Source organism: Pieris napi, chromosome 17 (genome assembly GCF_905475465.1).
Source record: "Pieris napi chromosome 17, ilPieNapi1.2, whole genome shotgun sequence".
Lineage (NCBI taxonomy): Eukaryota > Metazoa > Arthropoda > Insecta > Lepidoptera > Pieridae > Pieris > Pieris napi.
This window is the reverse complement of record NC_062250.1, coordinates 10,716,382-10,738,498: the sequence shown is the minus strand read 5'-3', so window position 1 is coordinate 10,738,498 and position 22,117 is coordinate 10,716,382. Positions and strand designations below refer to the sequence as shown.

The 22,117-nt window shown below is 33.1% G+C and overlaps 5 protein-coding genes and 1 long non-coding RNA gene across 7 annotated transcripts; 5 read left to right on the top strand and 1 right to left on the bottom strand.

The window, feature by feature from the left end:
* Positions 1 to 51: 51 nt before the first annotated feature.
* LOC125057940 (UPF0193 protein EVG1 homolog) lies at positions 52 to 3,060 on the top strand. 2 transcript variants are annotated; one of them, XM_047661900.1, is made up of 5 exons: positions 52 to 315; positions 537 to 717; positions 2,016 to 2,173; positions 2,402 to 2,653; positions 2,858 to 3,060. In XM_047661900.1, the coding sequence occupies exons 1-5, from the start codon at positions 192 to 194 to the stop codon at positions 2,971 to 2,973; spliced, it is 831 nt and encodes a 276-aa protein (XP_047517856.1). In that variant the 5' UTR covers positions 52 to 191; the 3' UTR covers positions 2,974 to 3,060. The 2 variants fall into 2 exon arrangements, with proteins under 2 accessions (XP_047517856.1, XP_047517857.1); XM_047661901.1 differs by having other exon boundaries at positions 2,402 to 2,657.
* LOC125057939 (ATP-dependent DNA helicase Q1-like) lies at positions 3,055 to 5,077 on the bottom strand. Its single transcript, XM_047661898.1, has one exon. The coding sequence runs from the start codon at positions 4,949 to 4,951 to the stop codon at positions 3,074 to 3,076; it is 1,878 nt and encodes a 625-aa protein (XP_047517854.1). The 5' UTR covers positions 4,952 to 5,077; the 3' UTR covers positions 3,055 to 3,073.
* Positions 5,078 to 6,044: 967 nt separating this feature from the next.
* LOC125057947 (N-acylneuraminate cytidylyltransferase A) lies at positions 6,045 to 8,541 on the top strand. The gene is made up of 5 exons (XM_047661909.1): positions 6,045 to 6,485; positions 6,554 to 6,753; positions 6,845 to 7,058; positions 7,218 to 7,385; positions 8,433 to 8,541. Exons 1-5 carry the CDS (start codon positions 6,424 to 6,426, stop codon positions 8,524 to 8,526), a joined length of 738 nt encoding a protein of 245 aa, XP_047517865.1. The 5' UTR covers positions 6,045 to 6,423; the 3' UTR covers positions 8,527 to 8,541.
* On the top strand, positions 8,339 to 15,436 carry LOC125057946 (sorting nexin-8-like). Its single transcript, XM_047661908.1, has 7 exons — positions 8,339 to 8,541; positions 8,611 to 8,826; positions 9,428 to 9,653; positions 10,909 to 11,014; positions 11,703 to 11,835; positions 12,248 to 12,467; positions 13,632 to 15,436. The coding sequence occupies exons 2-7, from the start codon at positions 8,621 to 8,623 to the stop codon at positions 13,785 to 13,787; spliced, it is 1,047 nt and encodes a 348-aa protein (XP_047517864.1). The 5' UTR covers positions 8,339 to 8,541; positions 8,611 to 8,620; the 3' UTR covers positions 13,788 to 15,436.
* A 1,611-nt stretch (positions 15,437 to 17,047) lies between these two features.
* On the top strand, positions 17,048 to 18,837 carry LOC125057992 (raffinose invertase-like). Its single transcript, XM_047661982.1, has one exon. It carries the CDS (start codon positions 17,185 to 17,187, stop codon positions 18,724 to 18,726), a length of 1,542 nt encoding a protein of 513 aa, XP_047517938.1. The 5' UTR covers positions 17,048 to 17,184; the 3' UTR covers positions 18,727 to 18,837.
* A 659-nt stretch (positions 18,838 to 19,496) lies between these two features.
* On the top strand, positions 19,497 to 20,840 carry LOC125058071. The gene is made up of 2 exons (XR_007118317.1): positions 19,497 to 19,904; positions 20,062 to 20,840. It is a non-coding gene; the product is annotated as an uncharacterized LOC125058071 (long non-coding RNA).
* Positions 20,841 to 22,117: the final 1,277 nt, after the last annotated feature.

The following is a 22,117-nucleotide window of genomic DNA, read 5'->3' as shown; positions in this document are numbered from 1 at the left end:
CATTTGATGCATTGACAAAAAGACACTAACAAAACAGATTGACAATGACATCAGTTTATGGTTAATAGTTTCATGTAAGAAGTTTACATCAGTTACAAATGACATTTGTTGGTTTCGTATCCCGGGAGATTTAAATATTGTTTATCATTCCTATTGCTTTGTTCATTGTCTTATATACTTGTTAGTAAAATATGGAAACTCCAGATGCAAACGGATTTGTAAACGTCTTATGGCCTAGTAAAAGTGTTCCACATGGAGGGATTTTTCATACTAGAGTTGTGGAACCATCACGAGCTCAACAAAATTTTTTAAAAGGTAATTTTGTAGGATGCTGCTGTCCAAGTTTTGTAATAAAGGAAACGATGCGGTATTATTAAACTATTATAGTCGTAAGTGGTAAATTTATTTTTTTATATAGTACTATACTATTACCTAAGATATATAAGTTGAGAGATTTTCATCACTTTCAAATATAAATATGTACCTATTTAGATATATTTATTATGTATACACTAACGTAAATATATTTATTTTAGTGTTGCTTGAGGAATCAAGGTTAAGTATTGCTCAACGTCAAAAGTCAGACCTCGGGCTTCGGCAGTATGACAAAAAAGAAGACCATCAATCACAAGTGGACATTCCTTTGGTACGGCCACGAACCTCGCGACGCCGATCCCTGTCAGCTATACGGGAATCTGGAATTTTGGACGCAGTAGAGTTAGCAGCATTCCTTTTTCTTCATCAATTATATAAGTTTTAAAAGCGTGAATATAGCTTAAAATAGATTAATAAATAATTAATAATCGTAAATATAGCGCGGTCTTCGTGTGAAGATATTTCAAAATAATTTAGTTACACTTTTATGCGAAACAGTTACATATCATAAACAGTCCATGCGTCGGGTTGTCTCTCTCTCTAAAATATGGCGAGGAGACCGATGGCTGGCCATGCGTCATGCTCGTGAACAGGTGCTGCTTGTGGTGACTGGTCGTACTTGAATTCGTGTATAAGTGATGTTGGTTATTTCGACTATGTGTTTGCGTTTTGTTCCCACGAGAATGTAAGTGCGTGCTCCTATTTCACCATGCCTCCTGCTGATAGAGGGCAAATATTTGTTTTTAATTTATGTTATTACTAGCTGACCCGGCTAACTTCGTTCCGCCTTAATAATAATATCATCGTTGTTACTTTAGTTAAACTTATTTTAGGATTTCATTAAGGTGATAACTTTTTAGCAAATAGAGAAATGTTTTATTGCTTGCCATTGCAAAAGAAGAATGGCAGTTTTACACATTAGGCCTCTTCTCTCTATCGCCAATATTGCGATACTGCATGCTAAAGCACTTTCTGCTTTACAACATTTTTTGATGAGGTAACACATGTTTTCGATCAAGATCAAAGCCTGGTTATGCATCTCCTCATTTACCTCAAGTTCGGAATTTCTTGAAGTGACACGAATTCGACTAAAATGATGCGTAGTTTTGTCAACAAATGTCACCACATGCCGTGTGCATTCGTAAAATTAATTAATTTATTTATTGTTATTCGATAACTTATCCGATATTTTATTACTTATTCTGCTATTCGGAGTGGAGAAAAATCCATCAAAAAAGACATAACTAACATCGGTCCAGCCGATCTCGAGTTATAAGTGTTGTAACAAACACGACTTTCTTTTATATATATATAAGATAAGATTATTAATTACTTAAAATGTCACATGGGACATGGTGTAATGGTTGCAGCTCCTTACAAACATTTTGTAAAACAAAAAAAAGAAATAGCGATTAAAAAGAGTGGCGGAGAGTTTATTGCCAGTTCTTCTCTCCCGTTCTACGCCCTTGATTTGAGAACTGGCAGTAAATGTAAATTTTACCTATGTGATTAAATGATTTTTTTACTTTACTATACTTTAAGTTTATTCATAGCAAAACGTAAAAACTAGTATTAGGTAAAAACTTCTAATGAAATTATTATTGACACACACACACTAAAGACCAAACAAACAATTCTAGCTATCGTCCCTTAAAGCGAGGGGAAGACCGCGAAAAACTAAAGGATCGACTTGCGAATGTCATGGCATTTGGAGAGCAAGAGCAGAAACCTCCGCCGGCCCCGCGCCGTGCGAAGTCACCTCCAAAACTGCCTACAAAAAAGGAAAAATGGCATGATTGTAGGTATCTCGTTAAAATAATTACGAATATTTTCGCCGTTCCCTCCCTATGTCATCTTTCGAAACAATATATAAAATTTTAAATGTAAAATTTATATAATAAATGCTATGAATTCATTTGCATGATCAGCAATGAGCTATAGTTGTTGGTGGTGAGTTTATTAAACCCAAACCAAATCTAACACCTTGTAAGTGCTAACAATATGTGTATCCATTACTTGTTTTTAGTAATGACGCAAATAAGGGAACGAGCTGAGTGGTTAGCGGAAATGGAGGATTTGGGTCATGGGGCACCACATCGTGAACTTATCCAGGACCAGATAGCTGAAAGGCTCCGAGCCCTAGATGCACTTGGCTTGGATGAACCTGCCTCTGCAAGGTCTAAAGGCTCCGGGTTTAGTGTGCTTCCAAGTGTGAGATCCATAGATAGTGGTAGAAAAGAAACTGCAAGGGAAAGCGCTGGATCAAAGCATAGTTCTGGTTGGTAGGAGTCATTAAACTCAAAGTAAATATATTGAAAGGATTCTATGAAAAAAAAATGGAGAGACACTCTTTGAAAGTAAAACTTTGTAGATATATATATACTTAAGATTTTATATAGATTTTCATATCATATTCTATGAAGACTAATTTGTATAATTACAAATGTTTCTTATTGGTAGTTAATTAATGCTTTACTTTCAGTGAGATCGAAGCAATCCACAAAAAGTCTTGCTAAAAAACCATCTAAAAAAGAAGAGAATGTCTTGTGCTATCAAAAGCTACCTACACTACAATATTCACCAAGACGAAGGGTATAAATGGAGATATTATTTTGCAAAATTTCTGTATAATTTCATGTATTACCAACTGTAGTGGATAAATAAAATAAAATTCCAGAGAATCAATTAAGTATTATTTTTAATCATCTATTATTAGCTTAGATTTTTTATTTCTTTTTTCTGTAGAAGATGGTCTTTTTACAGATTTTGTTACCTCATGTACACATAACTCTTTAGGTGCTGCTTTGTCTATTTCAAATTTAGTGTACTTTCTAACAGGCATTTTCAAAGTGAAAGTTTTATCAGAGACTGCTTCCATATTTGGGCCTTTTTTTAAATAAACAATTGTTGAATATGCAGTATAATGAAAATCCTCAGTGAGATAGCCTTCTACTAATAAATATGCAATAACATCTTCGGCAAAAATTCTTGAAAATGAAGGTTCTTTTCCCTTATGTCGCAATGGGACAGGTCCTTTTAGAAACCAAGCGTCAAGAAGTTTTTGAGCAGTTAGTTTAGTATCTTGCTTTGATGCATTATCTAAAATATTAGCCAAAGTCTGGCAGTGTGATTCAAGGTTTACCTCTTTTGTATTTCCAATTCCACTCATGCAAACATCACACATTTTATTACAATCAGAATCACCCCAGTCTTCGTCAAAATGTTTAGCAATCAGTTCTCTTCTACATAAATGTCCATTTAAACAGTATTTCACCATACCATACAAGAAATCCATGCTATCAACAGAAGAAAATACCATTGCACTAACTTTAAAAATGTCTTGCATACGGTATAAAGTTACACATTCTGCTCTCAGACCATCCCTGCCAGCTCTACCACTCTCTTGATAGTAATTCTCCATAGATTTACTTATTGTATGATGAATAACAAATCTGACATCAGGCTTATCTATACCCATGCCAAATGCAACTGTAGCAACTATAGCCTGATATGTTTTTTCATGCCACTTCATGTGTACTTTTGATCTTGCCTCTGCTTCCATATTAGCATGATAACAGCCAACCTTAAGACCCACTTTTCTTAATCCACTGGCAATTTCTTCAGCATCCTTAATACTATTTGTATAAATTATACCACTTTCATCTTTATATCTATACTTCAAAAGATTTTCAAGTATATTCAGACATTCATCATTAGATGTTGGTTTTTCTAATATTTTATAGAATAAATTAGGTCTATTAAAAGTAGACTTTATTATAAGACATCCTTGAATGTTAAGAATTTTCTGCACATCATTTATAACATGTGCTGTGGCTGTTGCTGTTAAGCCTAATATAGGTATGCCGGGAAACATATTTGACAATATTCCTAGATATTTGTAATCTGGTCGAAAATCATGTCCCCAATGAGAACAGCAATGGACTTCATCAATAGCTATCCTTTGTAATCTACCATTAGAAAAACATTTTTGTAAATTGGCCATGAATCTCTTACTCTTAGCTAATCTTTCTGGTGTTACGTAAAGTAATTTGATATCTGAATTTTTATCTTTTAATGCATTCAGAGCAGCATTAGTTTCTTCTTTGGGACTAGTACTGGTCATGAGCATAGCAGGAATATCTTTATTTTTTAAAGACCGTATTTGATCTTCCATTAAGGATACTAAAGGAGATATAACTATTGTTAAACCTTGGTCAACCAAAGCTGGCAGTTGGTAACACAAACTTTTACCAGCACCTGTAGGCATAACAACTATTGTATGTTGACGCGATAAAGTAGAATTGATGGCACTCAATTGCTTAGGTCGGAATGTGTTATTCTTAAATACGGTTTTTAAAGTAGATTCCACTTTTTCTGACCATTCGTAATTAGTACCTGCCCAATCCACTTGTGCTAAGGTGTCAGATTTTAATTTGTTTAGTGACTTTTTAAGTTCTGTTTTCTTTTCATGTAGTTGACGCTGTTTCGTTCTCCATTTTTCCATCTCTGTTTCTACTATAATTAATTCCTTTTCGACCTTTTTAATCTCGTGTTCTAATTCTTCTGCAGAAGCCATGGTCACAAATCTTAATAAAATGTCTTAATTAATAAATTAACATAAGATTTTAGTTATTGCTTTACACATTATAATTATTTTAATTTGTACACTCGCGCCTCACTGTCACACCTATATTAAAACATGCTTTATAGTTTATGCTCTCGTTGCCACAGATATCTGATATACTAGTGAAGATGCGAAACTCAATCTCAACTCATTGTAAACCCCATTACGCTGGCCATAGACGGACCGCATGTACGACTGCTTGGAGCAGTTGTGTTCGACCGCAAAATAAAACTGATCAGTGTTCACATTAACTGATGCGAGTTCATTTACAAGATGGATTTCGATGAAGAAACACTGTTTCTTGTACTACTATTACTACTAGTACTACTACTACGCAACCGTAGACGGAGAAGACACCTTAGCATGTGGATGCGTCCAATACTACTAACTACAATCAAGAGAACAGCATGGAATATTTCATACTTTGTATCCCCAAATGGGAGATGATACTAAAAAGTTTTTCAACTACTTTAGAATGTCCGTGGTTTCATTTGATGAATTAGTTAGTATTTTATTTTATTTAAGGGAGTGGCGCGCGGTCGGCAGCAACCGCTTGTAGCGGTCCGTGTATGGTCAATGGTGGGTCCGGCAGCTCTAAGCAGTCGGCCGTACGGCAAAACTCGACCGCAGAGCGACTGCTCCGAGCGCTCAGAAACTGGTCGTGCGGTCCGTGTATGGCAGATACGAATTTAGTATGGAAACTGCAGATCGCCGTGCGGCGACCGCTGGCGCTTAGAGCAGTCGGTATCGAATGCAACATGCGGTCCGTCAATGGCCAGCGTTAGTACTTAGTGCCATTACTTTTCATTATTACTTTAGCGTTAAGCTAGGTATAAGATTTTTTTGTTTAAAGTAAGGTTTAAGTGAATAAAAAAGAATGTTGATTTTATAGTAGGTAGGTACGTTACATTCTTCTTAAATTATATTAATTAGCTTACCAATTGAAAAAAAAAGTGTGTGTACTACACGTTAGAAGTTATTTTTCTTTGGCGTAACAAGATAAAAATATTTTCAAAAATTTTAATTTTGGCCTTATACGTTTGTAAAAAAAACGACACTAACAATTGAAAAAATTTACTCTCATCATTTTTTCCCTAACGCGCGAAACGAAGAATAACTTCAATAAGTTAAAGCTCGTCAAGTGATGAACTTCATTAAAAAAAAACAGATAGTTTTAAATTTCGTTTTTGTCGTTTTTAATGATTTTTAACATCAAACTGAAAGGGAAACAGGCAAAACATATAGACAAATACATTATTAAATTTAAATCATAATTTGAATAATAGGTACGAAATGTTATTTAATAATATGATATTGTGTCATAACAAAAGGGTCTTTGACACTGATATTAAATCGGATCAAAGTTCACGGGATGTAAATAAGGAAATAATCTATTAACGATAATTTGGTTATCTTGGAGGAAGATGAAAGTAGTCTTATTTAAATTCTTAAACATGCGGGTTGTATTTTTGTTATGTTTTTTATCGTAAGTAATATTCTATTTCAATTACAATGATTAAGTTCTAGGAGACGTAATTATTATTTTTTCGTCAGGCTCTTTATTTCAGCTTTTGCTAGCACTGCAGTTCTTATCCTTGCTCGTGGGGGCTCAAAAGGAGTTCACTTAAAGAATCTACGTGATGTTGGCGGGAAAACATTACTATCAAGAGCCATATTTGCTGCAAAACATGCACATCTCAAAGATATAACTATATCTACCGATAATCCTTTGATTGCATTAGAGGCATTGAAGAGTAAGTATAGAGAGACTAACTGTTATCGCAAAACCAAACAATGGTTAAAATAATAAATTTGTATAAAATACCACAGCAATTTTTTTTGCAGACGGTGTCAGTGTTTTTAAAAGAAGTTACGTAACGGCGACTGATTGGGCACCGTCTATTTGGGGTGTTCAAGAGTTTTTGTCTCAAAGGCCTGATATAGATGTTTTAGTTTTACTTCAAGCTACATCCCCCTTTACGTCGCCGGAACATTTAAAGCTTTCACTAACAAAACTTGATCAACCGAAGCCATATGACTGCATTTTCAGTGTAACAAGGTAAAGAAGTATTAAATAATGAATGTTTAAGTTTGTTATAAGTTAAATATTGTGTAAGAGTGTATTCTACTTTTTTAAATACATGTAAAAAAATGTCTGTGTACCTATAAATTTGTTACAAACCTATAAAGGCTATAGAAATTTAATTCTTCCCTCTAGAAGCTTCAAGCTTCGTTGGAATTCGAGTGGTTCAATTGTTTATCCAATAAACTTTAACTATAAACTACGACCTAGGAGACAGGATTGGAGTGGGGAATATATAGAAACTGGCGGGTTTTACATAATTCGATCACATATTATCCAGCAGGGATTTTTACAAAACGACAAGTAAGTTTAGAATATTAAGGTTCAAAAAACAATGTGAAGATAATTTACCAGGGTAAGTTAGAATAACTATGTTTATAAACGCGTAATCATGTAAGTTACCGTTGTAGTTATTGCAAGCCTAGGAGTAGTAATAATATTATAGTCTAGCAATATTTTAATAGCCTCAAGGGCATAGCATACCCGCTGGTCTACTGTACTCCGCTTCAGAGTCAATGAATAAAATAAATATTTCTATATCTTTAAATTACATATGCCGTCTCTATTAAAACCCCTTAATAAATAATAATTTTAATAGTTTAGAATTAGCATTTCGCATTGTCATTTGCACAGATTAGGTATTTGAATGAAATATAAAAGTGATTGATCTACAGAATTATAAAGTAGGTAGGTATATTATTCTGAGATGATATATTGTATATTATTATAACTTAAATACAAATCTAGATGAAAAGTCTGAATCAGATATCATCTATTCACAAGTTCATACTTCCTATCTCTGAAACAGAGTAATAGATTAAACTAAGTAAAAAGGTCATGTGTAGTACTTAGTAACTGGTTAAAGCACATTTAGTAATGCCAACTTAGGGGTGTTCCCCCCAAATTTAAGGGGAATCAAGACGTTCAGTGAGTTTTTTAGAGGGCAAGATTTAAGAAGTTTATATTAATCTTCGAACCCAACCAACAAATTAAACCAAAAAACACGAAGATTAATTTAAAATAAATAACGAAATCAGCTCAACGGCAATATAAGTACAAAAAACTCGTAAAAATAATGAATGAAAAAAAAATGGTACTAGGGGGAATATTTTGTAGGCGTTGGCATCACTGTGCACAGGTACAGCCTAGTGCCTACAGAAGAAAAACTTAAAAGTTAAAACTTCACAAGTTTAGTTGTTACTTGTTTCACTTGTTGTTCAAGTTTTTATATTATATTTAAACAATAAAGTATGTAGTTTTAACAGATTTAACTTTTAATGATAATAAATAAAGAAAACAATACGTGGAATTTATGTTGTGCTCATAAGTTTTAATGTTTGGTGTTTACAGTTGCACGTTATGGGAAGTTTCGCAATTAGAAAGCATAGAAATTGACTCAGAATTAGATATTTATATAGCAAATATATTATCATTAGTTCTTTAGAAGATTCCCTTACAGGTATGGTATTATTTAATATTTTCTATAAATTTGTTCCTAGATGAGTGAATAATTAATTAAATTTTGTAGAAAACTGAATATGTCAAGAAGTTCTGAAGAGGTTACATATGAAGACTTAGAAGAGACAGATGTAATAAGTGTCGAACTTGTACCAGAGAGGAAAGGTTTAATATTGAAACACTGTGAATATTATGTGAGTTCTCGAAGGCATGGTACAACTGTTACAAGGCGCTATAATGAATTTGTTCAGCTGTATGATGTGTTAGCAATTAAATATCCTTATAGGTAAGTATGTATTATTACTTCTTAAATGGTTTTTGTAACTTTAGAACAATTACAGAGATTATATGACTCATCTACTCGGACAATTGTTTGTATTATAATTTTTTTTCATTAAATAAATTAATAAGTATAAATTATCCTAGGTAAATTAAAATGGTTGCAATGATGGTTCAGTGTAGACATTTAAATGTAATAAAAATACTATTTGTTCTTTTAAAGTCTGTAACCCTGCAATGGTGCTTCTGTACTACAATATTTGGCATTATTCAGTTTTAAAGCATTATATTTCTATCACAATATAGAACAGCAAATATTTGATTTTTCTTAACAATTTAATGAATAATTCATTAATAAGTGATGATAATTATAATGTACTGTTTTCTGTCAGAGGAAATATAATACAACATTCAGATTTGTTATCAGTACAACACTAAAAATATATGGTTTCAAAAGATGACAAACACATGCCAGTTATATATGCTATAGTTGTCCAATAACACAATTTTTTTTCTTTAAGCATTTTATCCAAAAAAAATATTTTTTTATTTTAATGTGTAACCATAGACAATGTTTTCCTGAAGTATTCTTATAATATTGCTTTCAGAGCAATTTGTGGCCTACCCCCTAAAAGGGTTGTAGTGGGAGGTGGCAGTCCATTGTTTCTGCAAAGGCGTCGAGCTGCTTTGCAAAGGTGGTTGACCTTAGTTGCCCGACATCCTGTGTTGGCCCATGATGCAGATTTACGAATGTTTTTATGTGAAACCAATCTTAAACTTGATAAGCCAAAACACGATGAATTTATATTGGCGGGAACGCAAGAAGATAATCGGGTAAGTTATTTTTAACTTTTTATTTACATAAACTCTGTCAAATTGTGTCTACATGATTATGGTTAGTGCTGTATTTAAAATAGTGTTATTAAAGTGATTTATATAAAGCACTTTCAAAGCATTAAAAAATACTCTTGATATAAATGTCATCACGTAACTCGGATAGATTTTGACTTAAGATGGTAATTTCGTGTATGTTGAGTTTCAATGTTGAAGTACAAAAAAAGCTGTATACATAGCTTTCAGCTTCTATGTTTCCAAAAACAGTGTCGATAATTAGCCCTCCATAGCATTACCTTATACCAGATGGAGCATTTAAATTAAAATCATTATTTGTGTTGTCAGTCTTTCGAGATACAAATTGTTACTCTTGACGAGATATGGTTTCTTACACCTGATAGTTCTAAACTTATATGTTCTTAAACATAATGCAAATATTTGCTATAGGCAATGTTGTTCACAGAATTCAGTCTTAATTATCAACAATTAATTTCTTTGTCCTCCTGACTCTATTTAAATTGCTTTAAAGTGAAAAAATTAGATTTTTGTTGGAACATCTACTGATAACAGTTTTTTATCGGAAAAATGCAGACACAATTATTTTTACTGTCCCTTTCACTGTTCAACATATGTAATGTTTTAATTGCTTTGCTAATTGTCTATTAGTTTTGTCTAAGTAACTATATTATGTCATAATAATATGTAGTTCTGCACTTCTTGCGCTCACCTTACCTAATTTTAATTTATTTTCTCACAGTAAATGCTTTGAAGAGATCGCAAGAAAGTTATAAGGCCGCCAGTTGGCAGTTCACTTTCTTTTTATTGAATTATTTTAATTGTACAGTATTTCTAACAGCAATGAAGTCTAAATATTTAAAGAAAAAAGCTTTTACCGGATTAAAGTTATGTATTATCACGGTCACCGTGACCACGCACGCTGCAAAGCAAACGTCGGATAAATTTAAAATTATGTCAAATAATTGTAAATTTATAATAATACATAACTTTAATCCGGTAAAGGCTTTTTTCTTTAAATGTGTAAAGGTTATGTTAATCAAAGACAATACTATGAAGTCTTAATAAATAAAAATATTTCATTTGATAACCCATTACAGTTATTCTAACCATTATGAAGCTGTATTTCAATTACAAAAAAAAATAAAAAAAAATTGTAAGGTTTGTCTTCATAAAACTGGAAAATTATCCAACGCGATCATATTTTTTTACTGTTTTACTCAAATTTAAATTATGTCAGCACGAAATGACGACAGATGAAATGCAAGAGGAATTCGCGTGTGGTCAGGAACAGTTACGATTGGTGCAGCTGGGTTTGAAGAGGCTTTGCAAGATCTTTGAGAAAGGTAAGCAAAAATTGCATTAAGCCATTTTGTGATCATTTTTAAATACATTTTGAATGCGGGGAGGAAAATGAAAGATCATCGCGGATGTCACAAGATTTAATTTAAGAACACCGTATGACATGAACGCCATATTCTCAGTTCTCACCAGTGTTGCTAGACGGTCTCGGCGACGTACCCCTAGACTAATTTGATTTCCCCCCAGAAATCCCCTAGGATGCCTTCAAATACAAAGAAAAATTCTTGTGTAGTGTTATTACTGAATTTTCATGTTATTTCAGAATTTGTATTTAATTAAAATCAAATCGTTCTTTGACAGCTCAAACGAATATACAATTATTAAGGTTAACCACACGGATCCTATTCTTAGGATGTGTTCGTACTTCAATTTAGTTTCAAAATCAGGAACGTGATATACAATGGCAACAAACTGAATTTGGCGTGTTTTTGAAATTTCCCCTAATAAAAACATAAATATTCTTTCCCCCTATTCTTCCCCTAACTCGGTTTAAAGCCCCCTAAATCTAGGGGAAAAACCTCTGATCTGCCAACACTGGTTCTCACTTAACCATTCACAGATTATTATTTTTCATTTGACATTGACATATTCGTCTAGAAATTGTTGATACAATGTTTTTTATTTATAAGTCCATGTTCTCTATAACAATAAAAAACTATAAAACGCTTTCAGCTGAAAGCCGTTGTGAAGCTGAACAAGTGGATATTCGTGAATTGGGCGCTGGTTTGAGCGCATTGTCTGTTACCTCTAAGGCCGATACGCAGCGATGGACCAGGGTCAGGGAATCTATGAAAGCGGCTGCTCAGTAGGTCAACCTAAAAAAAGATTTTGTGTGTTTTTTTAGGTGATCACACGTCAAGCTAGACGTTGGCTTGAAACAAGGATTGTTCACAAATTTCAACTTCACCATATGAAATTAAATTTGTTACGCTACAACTCTGTATGAACCCGAAAACTGGAAATCCTTTTTTTGGAGAGCGTACCAATGTTTAAAAGGCCGGCAACGCAATCGCGCGCCGTCTGGCATCGTGGCTGTTGATGTATCACTTAACATCAAGTGAAAAAAAAAAGATATAATATATATGTTGCAGCCAACTATTTAACTCTCATCTGGCATCTTTTGGATAGGTTTTCCCTCCAATAGACCACATCTCACTTCATACCGTCGTCTGTCCAATTCTGTATAAAAAGTTTCCTAATAATAATCAATCGTTAAGGCTGGTGTCAGACATGGATGAGACTTCCATATCCGACGAGGAAGCACAACAGCGTCTCCTAGTAGCTCTAGACGCGTTAACCGCATACAAGGAGCTCTGTTCGCGGTTAACGCGAGGATTGCACGGCGAGCGAGCAGCGGCCGCAGCCAGTGCGCCGCATAGTGCCGCGTCGCATACACTGCGGGAGCGGCATAGATACGCTATGCGCTGTGCTGTGGAGGTTTGTCTAATTCGATATAACATCTGTGCTTTTATTTTGTCTAGTCTAGTGTAAAATTTATGTCAAGTAGGTATGAAAATATCAAATATACGCGTAAAGAAAAAAGACACCATAACCACTTTACTATTTTGTCTCTATCTGCCAAACTGTGTTTTATCCGTGATGAAAAGAGACAGACTTTATTTTAACGTTGCAATTGAAATAATTTGATTTTTATGGATAAAAATAAATTTTTATGGATAAAAAGGCAAATATAAGGAATATTATCATTTTAATTGACACTAATTATTGTACAAAATAAATCTGTGATTGTATTGACTTCACTAAACATTATGCCATAGGTTAATGAGCAACACTTATATCTGTAAAATCTAATGTCAATAATTTTTGTCTATTGAAATATTGTCTATTTTTTTCAATAGCCCCATTCATAAGCATATCACGATAATACCTTTGCTTCCGCTTGTTTAATTCCTTGTCATGCGCATTTATTTACTATTCATCTATTAAACCAAACACATTAAAATATTGTGCCAAATACCTAGGCGCGAACTACGATTACCTTATGTCAAACTTCACATTTTTGACATATGGGAGACGTAGCCAAATTCTCGACTCTGAATCTAATTCCAATAAATTAAAAATATTTTAATTATGACGTCTTATTTTAAATATTACTTTTCGGAAACAAATTAATTAATACTGCCTGAATGGTCAAACTCAAACTCAAAATATCTTTATTCAAGTAGGTAACCAAGTACACTTTTGAATAGTCATAATAGTTTTGAGTTTGAGTTTGAGTTTGGTCTTAAATGCATACAGCGCTTGCTTATGCTTGGAAAGTAATTAAACGCTTAAACTTTTTTAAAATAAAGAGAAATGCCACAGCGAACTACTCAACCGATTTCAATGATACTTAGGCTGTTCTTTAAGTTTTAATATAACTTTTTAAATCATCTCTTAAGTGGCAAGAAATTTGTGACAAGCACAAATCATAAAAAATTTAAGCTTAAATATGAAACAGTCAAATGGATATCCTCCCTTGCTGAAGTCGGTTAAAAAGAAAACGCTTAAAGGCAGTATGGATGGCACTCTCTAGGCTGCTGTTTCTTTTTTCTTTTCTTTTTCTAGGCTGCTATTTAACTTATAGTTTTATTTTAATAGGAGGCTCGTCTTTCCCGCGTATACGCACTATCCGCTCTCGAGGCTCTGCCCGCATTGCTGCACACACTGGGCACTGCTCACGCACGCATCGCCGCCTATTGGGCTGACCTGCATACCGCACTCAGGCATGCCAATATTAAATCTAACCACAGATAATACACCCCGGCTTATATTTTGTACCACAGATCTTTATAGGGTTTTGTACTACGACCATAGATTTATATAAATCGCAGTTTTTTAAGCTGTGGATAGTGTTAAGTATATCTGAGGGTTTATTAGTCTGTAGAAAGTCGAAAACTACTTTTTATGAAAATGACAGTATGTGTCGACAATTCTTCATACAAATTTAGTTTTTGACTTTCTATATACATTACTGTTAAGGCATCTTCACTAAACCCCCTGGTTTCGTAAATTACCGACCACGGCAGCAAAACTGTCTAATCTTTCAGACCATAGATACAAAACTGAAAGCTGAAGTAGGTACTTTTATAATTACTTATTTTTTTCATATACGTACACAATTATTACTAAATTTAAACGAAATTTTAAATGTAGCTACTGAGTCGCTACGAATAAGACAATGTAAGACGTGTTACGAAACAATTATTTATGACTTGTACCCGTATTTCCCAACCTTTTTGTAACATTCTTAAAAATTATGTATGTACATACATAATTTTTAATAAGTATAAAAAATTTGAATTGTTCACTTAAGAAACTTAAGGTAGGAAGAAATTATTAGCAAATTGTTGACAAAACACAGTAAGTAAATTTTAAAAACATAATGAAAAACTGAAATTCAAATTCCACATAAAACAACACTCAAATTACCCTGTGGGGCGTGGGTCCCACTTTGAGAAACACTGACTTATACCATCATCTGACGTTTAAATGTTGTTCTGTGAGTTACGATTCGGGGCGGGGATTAATTAAGTTACCAACCACAAATAAATAGATACCAAACACATCTCTTAATTTTAGAAACAGTATTGACCTATTCTTTGAATTCAGCGTTGACGGGGTTTAAACAAAACTCAAAATTTCAACAACCTCGAACTGACTTCTTGACAGACAAGATGGCGGAGACAAGATGTCATTTATGTCATTAGTGTTTATTATGAATAGTTTAGCTATGAAAGTACAAATATTACTTGGATCTAATGAAAACTAAATTGTGCCTTACCTTATATAAACATTCCAATTTATAAGCTTTTATATTATATTAATTGGTGCTAAAAATAAGTAATTTTAACTCAAGTTTGGTGGCACCTAAAATTATTGTATTACATAATAATATTTGTACTGTAAATATTGTTAATTTTATTTAATTTAAATTAATTATAAACTAGTATGACTCGAATATTATGAATCTTAAAAAGATATAGATAAGGACTAGATATATATATATATTAACTTTTTACAGTATATAACTTTAACAGCAGGAACATGATAGTTTCGTCAAATACGAAAAAGTGTTTTTGACAGCTCGTAAGTATTGGCGCCAAATAGCGATACGCTTCCTAAATTCATGCAAAAATAATTTACTTTTCTATCGCGGTAACTATTCGAGTTTATGTATTGTTTTTGGTAAGATGAAAACTTAGAAAAAAAAACAAAAAATGGCGCCTTTCGTTTGCTTGTCATTTGTCAATGAGAAAAAGCAATAATTTTTTCGTAATAATCACAACATTGTTAGGTGTACGCTATTTCCCTAGGGTTTTAATAGGAACACAATAATTACGTGAATTCAGAAGAATTTCCTAGATGGCTGACGCACAAACCGTGCAGGCCAAGAAAGGGGAAAATAAAAAAAGTATTTCCTAGCTGTTAAAAATGTGTTAAAATAATTGTGTTTTAGGCTTTTAATGTAATGCACACTGATGAGCCTATTTATTTAATTTTTTGTATGTTTTTAAAATTATATATGTTTGTGTTTATATTTTTAACCGATTGTTATTATTTAGCGTATTTATCGGAACTTTAAAGGTATCCAAAAACTAACGTCGTCAGGCGATACGACTATTAACGACTCGTAACTTTTACGAATAGTATTTTGATAAAGTTATTTAGTATTTTATAAGAATTTTAAGGATGAGAAATTTGTTATATTTTTCGATTACGTTTAATATGTACCAAAATGTTTGAATACTGTGATATAAAATGGCAATATCCACTATTTGATACTAATATATTATTTTTTTATATTTAAGCACATTTATATTAGAGATATTTGTATATTTTGAATACCAAGGTGTTAATAAAGGTTTTAATTACATGTGTTTTTTTTAACTGTTATCCTTTACAGTTAAGTGGTAATCGCGACGTGGCTGTATGTTTTATGATCATTTGTCAATCTATAAGCAAGTAGGTGATCAGCCTCCTGCCTGACACACGCCGTCGACTTATGGGTTTAAAGCAACCTTTTTACCCACGATGTTTTCCTTCAAATTCGAGCGAATGTTAAATGAGCACATAGAAAGAAAGACCATTGGTGCAAAGCCGGGATCGAACCTACGCTGAAGCCTAGACTAGGCCAACACTGCTAATGATTTGGCACATGAAACAAACGTGAAAATCTGTTGCTCTATGCCCACCAGTTATAGAACAATATCTTTTCATTTAAAACAAACTAAAAGAGAACGAAACAAAATATTATATTAATAATAATAATAATAATAATAATTTATTTTTTGCAAGAATATGGTACAAAATGTTAAGGTGATACAATCATAAATCGTTCGCATATTCTGCCACACACGATGGCGCGCAAATTTGTCTTAAAGTATTTCACATTATTATTCAATGTCAATTATTCTTATACTATCTAGTCTATTATATTATATACATTATATCATTAGCTTTATATCAATTACGGTGTTTCATGCAAATAATCATTTATTGAATAGTACATTTTTTCTAAAAGTAATTCACTAAGTCGCTTTTTAAAGAATCTAGACGGAAGATCTTTTAATTCTTTTGGTAATTTACTTGGTATTTACCTTACCAAGCCGTAAACAAAGTGATAAACTGTAGTTAATGTAAGTAATTAAAAATAGAACTAGTTTTATTCAAGCTTAAGAAATTTTCTGAGCATATGACTCGAGAATCTTATTAATATCGCTTCGATAGCTGGAACAGTTCCGGTCTCTAGGCATTTCCTTTGTAAACTGGCGAGCTGCGAATCGGCTCATAGTGGAGGTCTTTCTGGGAGTTGAGGTAGAAAAATAACATTTCCCCCATAAAAAGGTCGGCAACGTACTTACATGGGTGTCAATGGGCTTTTGACTTTTCAGCAGGCTCTTGCCCATCATATAAACATAATTATATCCTTGTCAATTGTAGGCAAGTTTTTTGTAAATTATAATTGCGTCTTAAAATTTGTAACTTACTATAACATTTTATTTTATAACGCCTCATATTAATTATACAATAGTAAATTACGTAAGACAAACGAAATTATTTACAAATATCATCTTTTGTTTTTATCATGATCTAATTTATATTAAATCACCTTCCATATTCCTTTCTAGTCGACATCTAATTATCTGTGGGGATGGACGTCTTTATTTTTTTAATTGGATTAACTGCTGTAACATCGGAGTACATTAATGACCTAAGCCATGTGGAAAGCTTCCTACGCAATAAGGAGTCATCATTGCGAAAGAAGTACAGACCGTTTTATCATCTCACCGCTCCCGATGGATGGATCAGCAGCCCCACGGGACTTACAGTTTTCAGACGAAAATACCATTTGTTCTATCAATACTACCCTTATAATGGAGCTTGGGGACATATGAGTTGGGGTCACGCAGTTAGCAGTGATCTCATAGATTGGGTTCACTACCCAACTGCAATTTTACCTAAGGATTACTACGACAAACATGGCTGCCTTGCAGGAACAGCTCTTGTAAGAAATAACTTCTTGACTCTCTTCTACACAGGCAATGTTCTATCTGAGAACGAGAGCATTCAAACACAAAACATCGCGCTGAGCGGAGATGGTACCATCTTCCAGAAATATCTATATAATCCCATAATTCGCGATTCACCTACTGGAATTGGTGAAATAAGGAACCCTAAAGTGTGGCGGTTCCGTAACATTTGGTACATGGTACTTGGAACATCCTCGAGACAACGACATGGCCAACTGATTTTGTATACATCCAATGATATGTTTAATTGGAAAATGAACGGAACACTAGTAGAATCTTACGGAGATATGGGACATATATGGGAGAGTCCAGATATTTTCGAATTAGAAGGTCACCACGTGTTAATTCTCTCGGTGCAAGGAATCGAAGCTGATGGCTTCAGATTTAGGAATCTCTACCAAAATGGATACGTTACTGGGTTTTTCAATTACCGACGAGCAAGGTTTGAGGATCTTGAAGTCTCCACGGCCACGTTTCATGAATTAGATTTTGGACATGACTTTTACGGTGCTAAGACGATGCGAGCCCTGGATGGGCGCAGATTGTTGGTTGCTTGGTTGGGAATGTGGGAGAGTAATTTTATAGAGTCGACGGCTGGTTGGGCGAGCATGTTGACGCTATTCCGAGAAGTGCGTATCAATAAATACGGAAGACTTCTTCTAATGCCTATACGAGAAATGATTGAGCTAAGGACGGAAATGTTGGAAAATGCTTGGTACAGTCCTGGAGAGTCCTTCGATGCTGAAGGTAGGTCGTTTGAACTGATCGCAAATTCGACTTCGGTGGATTCTGATGTTGGACTTATATTTGAATGGAAGGATGGCCGCTACGTAATTGGGTATTCGGCTGATCACGAATATATTATGATTGATAGAGGTGGCATAGATGGTGTGAGGCGCGCGTTTTGGTCACCAAAGAGTTCCGTTAATTTAAGGATTTTTGTCGACGCAAGTTCTATAGAAGTATTTTGTGGGGAAGGAGAAGTGGTGTTTTCGAGTCGTGTGTATCCACGAGCCATGAGCATTAGGATTTCTGGAGAAGCCCAACTTCACCTGGTGCAATATAAACTACGACGTAGCGCTGGCTATGACTATAAATTGGCTAAGGGTTTGAAAGAAAACTTTCTGCATAAGTATAATTTGTATAATAATGTGTCGTTTTAACATTGTTCAATCATTGTCTTTTTTAAGAAAATTTTCAATAGAAAAGTTTTTATATCCTACGTTAAAATATTGTTTTGTGAAAATGGAAAAATTCATTTAATAAATATTATGGTACGAAACAAGTTTTTATATTACCCATGAGATTTTCCCTCCCGGCCTTATTAAAGTAGGTATTGAGATTATAGTTTTATACTCAAGTAGGTATTCAATTACTACTAGCTACTACATTGACATTATTGTATAGATGCGATATAATAGACTATATTCTATCTTATGTCATCAAAGTAATATGTGCATACTTACGATTTTTTTAAGTAACAGAAATTTAAAAAAAAATATTATTCATAGTCACATATTACATGAAATGGAATTAATATTAAAAAAGAGACAATCACTATTGCTTGAAATAAGTGTAAGGCGTTTAAAATTCAGCACCTAAAAATAATTAATACGTCACATCCAACATTTACTCTCTAAACACTTTATTCTGGAGTCTTTCAGGGTGAGATCTATAGTGCGCACTTGGACTTTGCTCAGACTTACCTTACGAAAAACTTTGCTTAGTGTACACTAAGGTTAAACTATGCTTTCGTATTTATAGACATTTTAAGGGTGAGATTAAGCTAAGCCCAAGCTAAGACAGCAAATGTCAAAATACAAATTGATGTTTCATTTCATGCAATACTTTCTTTATTATCCTTTTAAAAAGTAAACAATAACAAATATTTAAGCATCTAAAACGGTACACATATATCTTCAATTAATTGTTATTTATGTATTCATTTATTTTATTATTGCAATAACTAGAAATTTACGAGTAACCTTTAGAAAATGTATTAATTATTTAAAGATGACAATAATTTTGTTACGTAGAACGGATCGCATTGTTTTGACAACAGCAACAGAGCACTTGTAATTTGTATCAAATATCAACAATTGAAAATTTTGCCTAAAGTGTTGTATATGTTCGGAACGAATACAACCAAAATCCTTCCATCCTGTACGGTGAGAATGAATTCAAAAGAAGGAACCGTATTTTGAAATACACGGTATTAAATGTGATCCTGCCGCTGATCATTACAAACTTGCAACCTTATAACAACAGAGGATCGCCAAACCTACCGCAATTGCAAATACTTATTGCATTTAGGCATAAAAATGCAACTGGATGTTTTCAGGTAATATTGTGTTCATAAATATGTATGGTTTTTCGATTTGAATATTATACCTATGTATTCTGAAATGATTTTAAATACATAATATGTTGAAGATATTTGTCTTCTGACTTTCAGAAACATAACATATATGTAACTAATAATAATTCATTCATTTCAGATGGTGTGTGGTGATCTGAACAGCATAAACCAATCTACAGTCTGTTTAATTATAAATAAAGTCTCTGCAGAGTTGAGTAAATTATTTCCTAGATCTGTAAATTTTCCAAGAAATATGAACACAGCCAAAAGGAAGTTTGAAGAATTAGGAAGATCTAATACTCACCATGACCTAAACAGTATAATCAGAGCTATTGACTGCACCCATATAAAAATTAATAGACCCAAAGGTATTGCTCACTCTGAAGCATACAGAAATAAAAAAGGGTAATTTTCTGTAAATGTGCAAGCAATAATAGGGCCTGATATGGAAATATTTGCTATAGTGACTAAGTGGCCTGGCAGTTCACACGACAGCAGGATATTTAGAAAATGCCTGTCTTAGTAGGTGACAGCGGTTATCCAGCACTTAACTTCATGTTAACAACACTTTTAAATCCAATGACAAGAGCTGACAATATTTATAATTATTCTCAAATAAGAACTAGGCATATTTTTGAAAGGTTTTTCGGAGTGTGAAAAAGGAAATTTCCATGTTTACAGCTAGGACTACAGTCAAAATTGACAAATACTAGTTATATATAATTATAGCTTGTGCTGTATTGCATAATATAGGTATACAGAGAGGGGATGCTTATGATGATGGTGATCTTGCTGACAGCAGAAGTTGAGTAACACAGAAACAATGAAAGATCTCCTACAGGTCTAGCATTCCGGCAATCTGTGATTGCACAATTTAACTAGGTAATTTGTTCGGTAATAAAGAATATCAAAACAAAACTTGTTTCATTTTAAACATTTATTTTCTGATTCTTTTTTTGAGTGTAATACATATTTCTAATACTAATTTATATTTTTGTTGAAGAAATTCTATTTCTAACAGATTTTTTAATTTTATATGTTCCACTCCTATCTCAAATTTTTTAGGGTAGTCAGGTAATAAATGGTAGAAGATTCAGGGAAACGAAAATAACAGATGTGAAGCGAGAGTCATCGGTTAGGTTATAGTTTGAATTTCGTTGTCACTATAATATGCCAGGGCTGCCAGGTGACATACAAAATCACACCAGTTATTTTTAAGATTTCTCAAAAATGGGGTTTGAACAATTACATAAATAATATAAATAAACAACAATAAATACCATAATAATGTGTAATTATTTTAATTCATGCATTTCATAGGTATTTATCAAGATCATTTAAAATTTCTTTGAATTCAAATTCTATTTTTCCCAAAGTCTATGGAACTCTGATACAAAATGGCAACACCGTTCATTAAAAACCGACAAAAATAAAAAGTCCAGTAAAAGATATGATGGTAGAGCAAATTTTAGGCCATTATTTTTGTTAGGCTTATAGTCAAAGTTTTTGGTAAGTCGTCGATTTCGTGGACTTGAGATTAAGCTAAGCCAACACTAGGGAGAGATTCGCAGTTTGCTCTATAAATACCGACTGTGTCTTAGCTCGATAGTTAAGTCAGAGCAAAGTCCAAGTGCGGACTATAGATCTCACCCTAAGACTTTAATTATTACTCGCCCACTCTACTTTGTCATGCGTAAACAAGACGGAAAATATATTGGATAGGCTTGCAAAAAAATGTTATTGTAATATAATTCAAACCGTTTGCAACTTTAAATCTAAGGTGATAAGAATAAAAGTCGAACCGATTTTCACTGTAATAGTGACGTCATTAAACTTTAACATAGATTATAAAATAAATAATTCGAGAATACGAAAACGATCTTAGATCCAGGTTGTTGGACTATATTATATTGTATAGCATTGTTTTGTAATAATAATTATACTATAGTTAATAATAATTAGAGTCAATAATAATAATACACAGTCTTTGTCGTAGAAATTTAAATATTTTTGCTATATCAACCCAACTAATAGGTTAATATTTTTTTGTTAAACTTTACATCAAGTTGATTAACTGAAATTGATCAACAAATTATCTACCCGAAAGAGTTCAGATTATAACTCATCTGGTTTTTATCATCTTTGGAATCTTGTGTTACTACCTTTATAAGATTACCACAAATAGTGGGAATTTT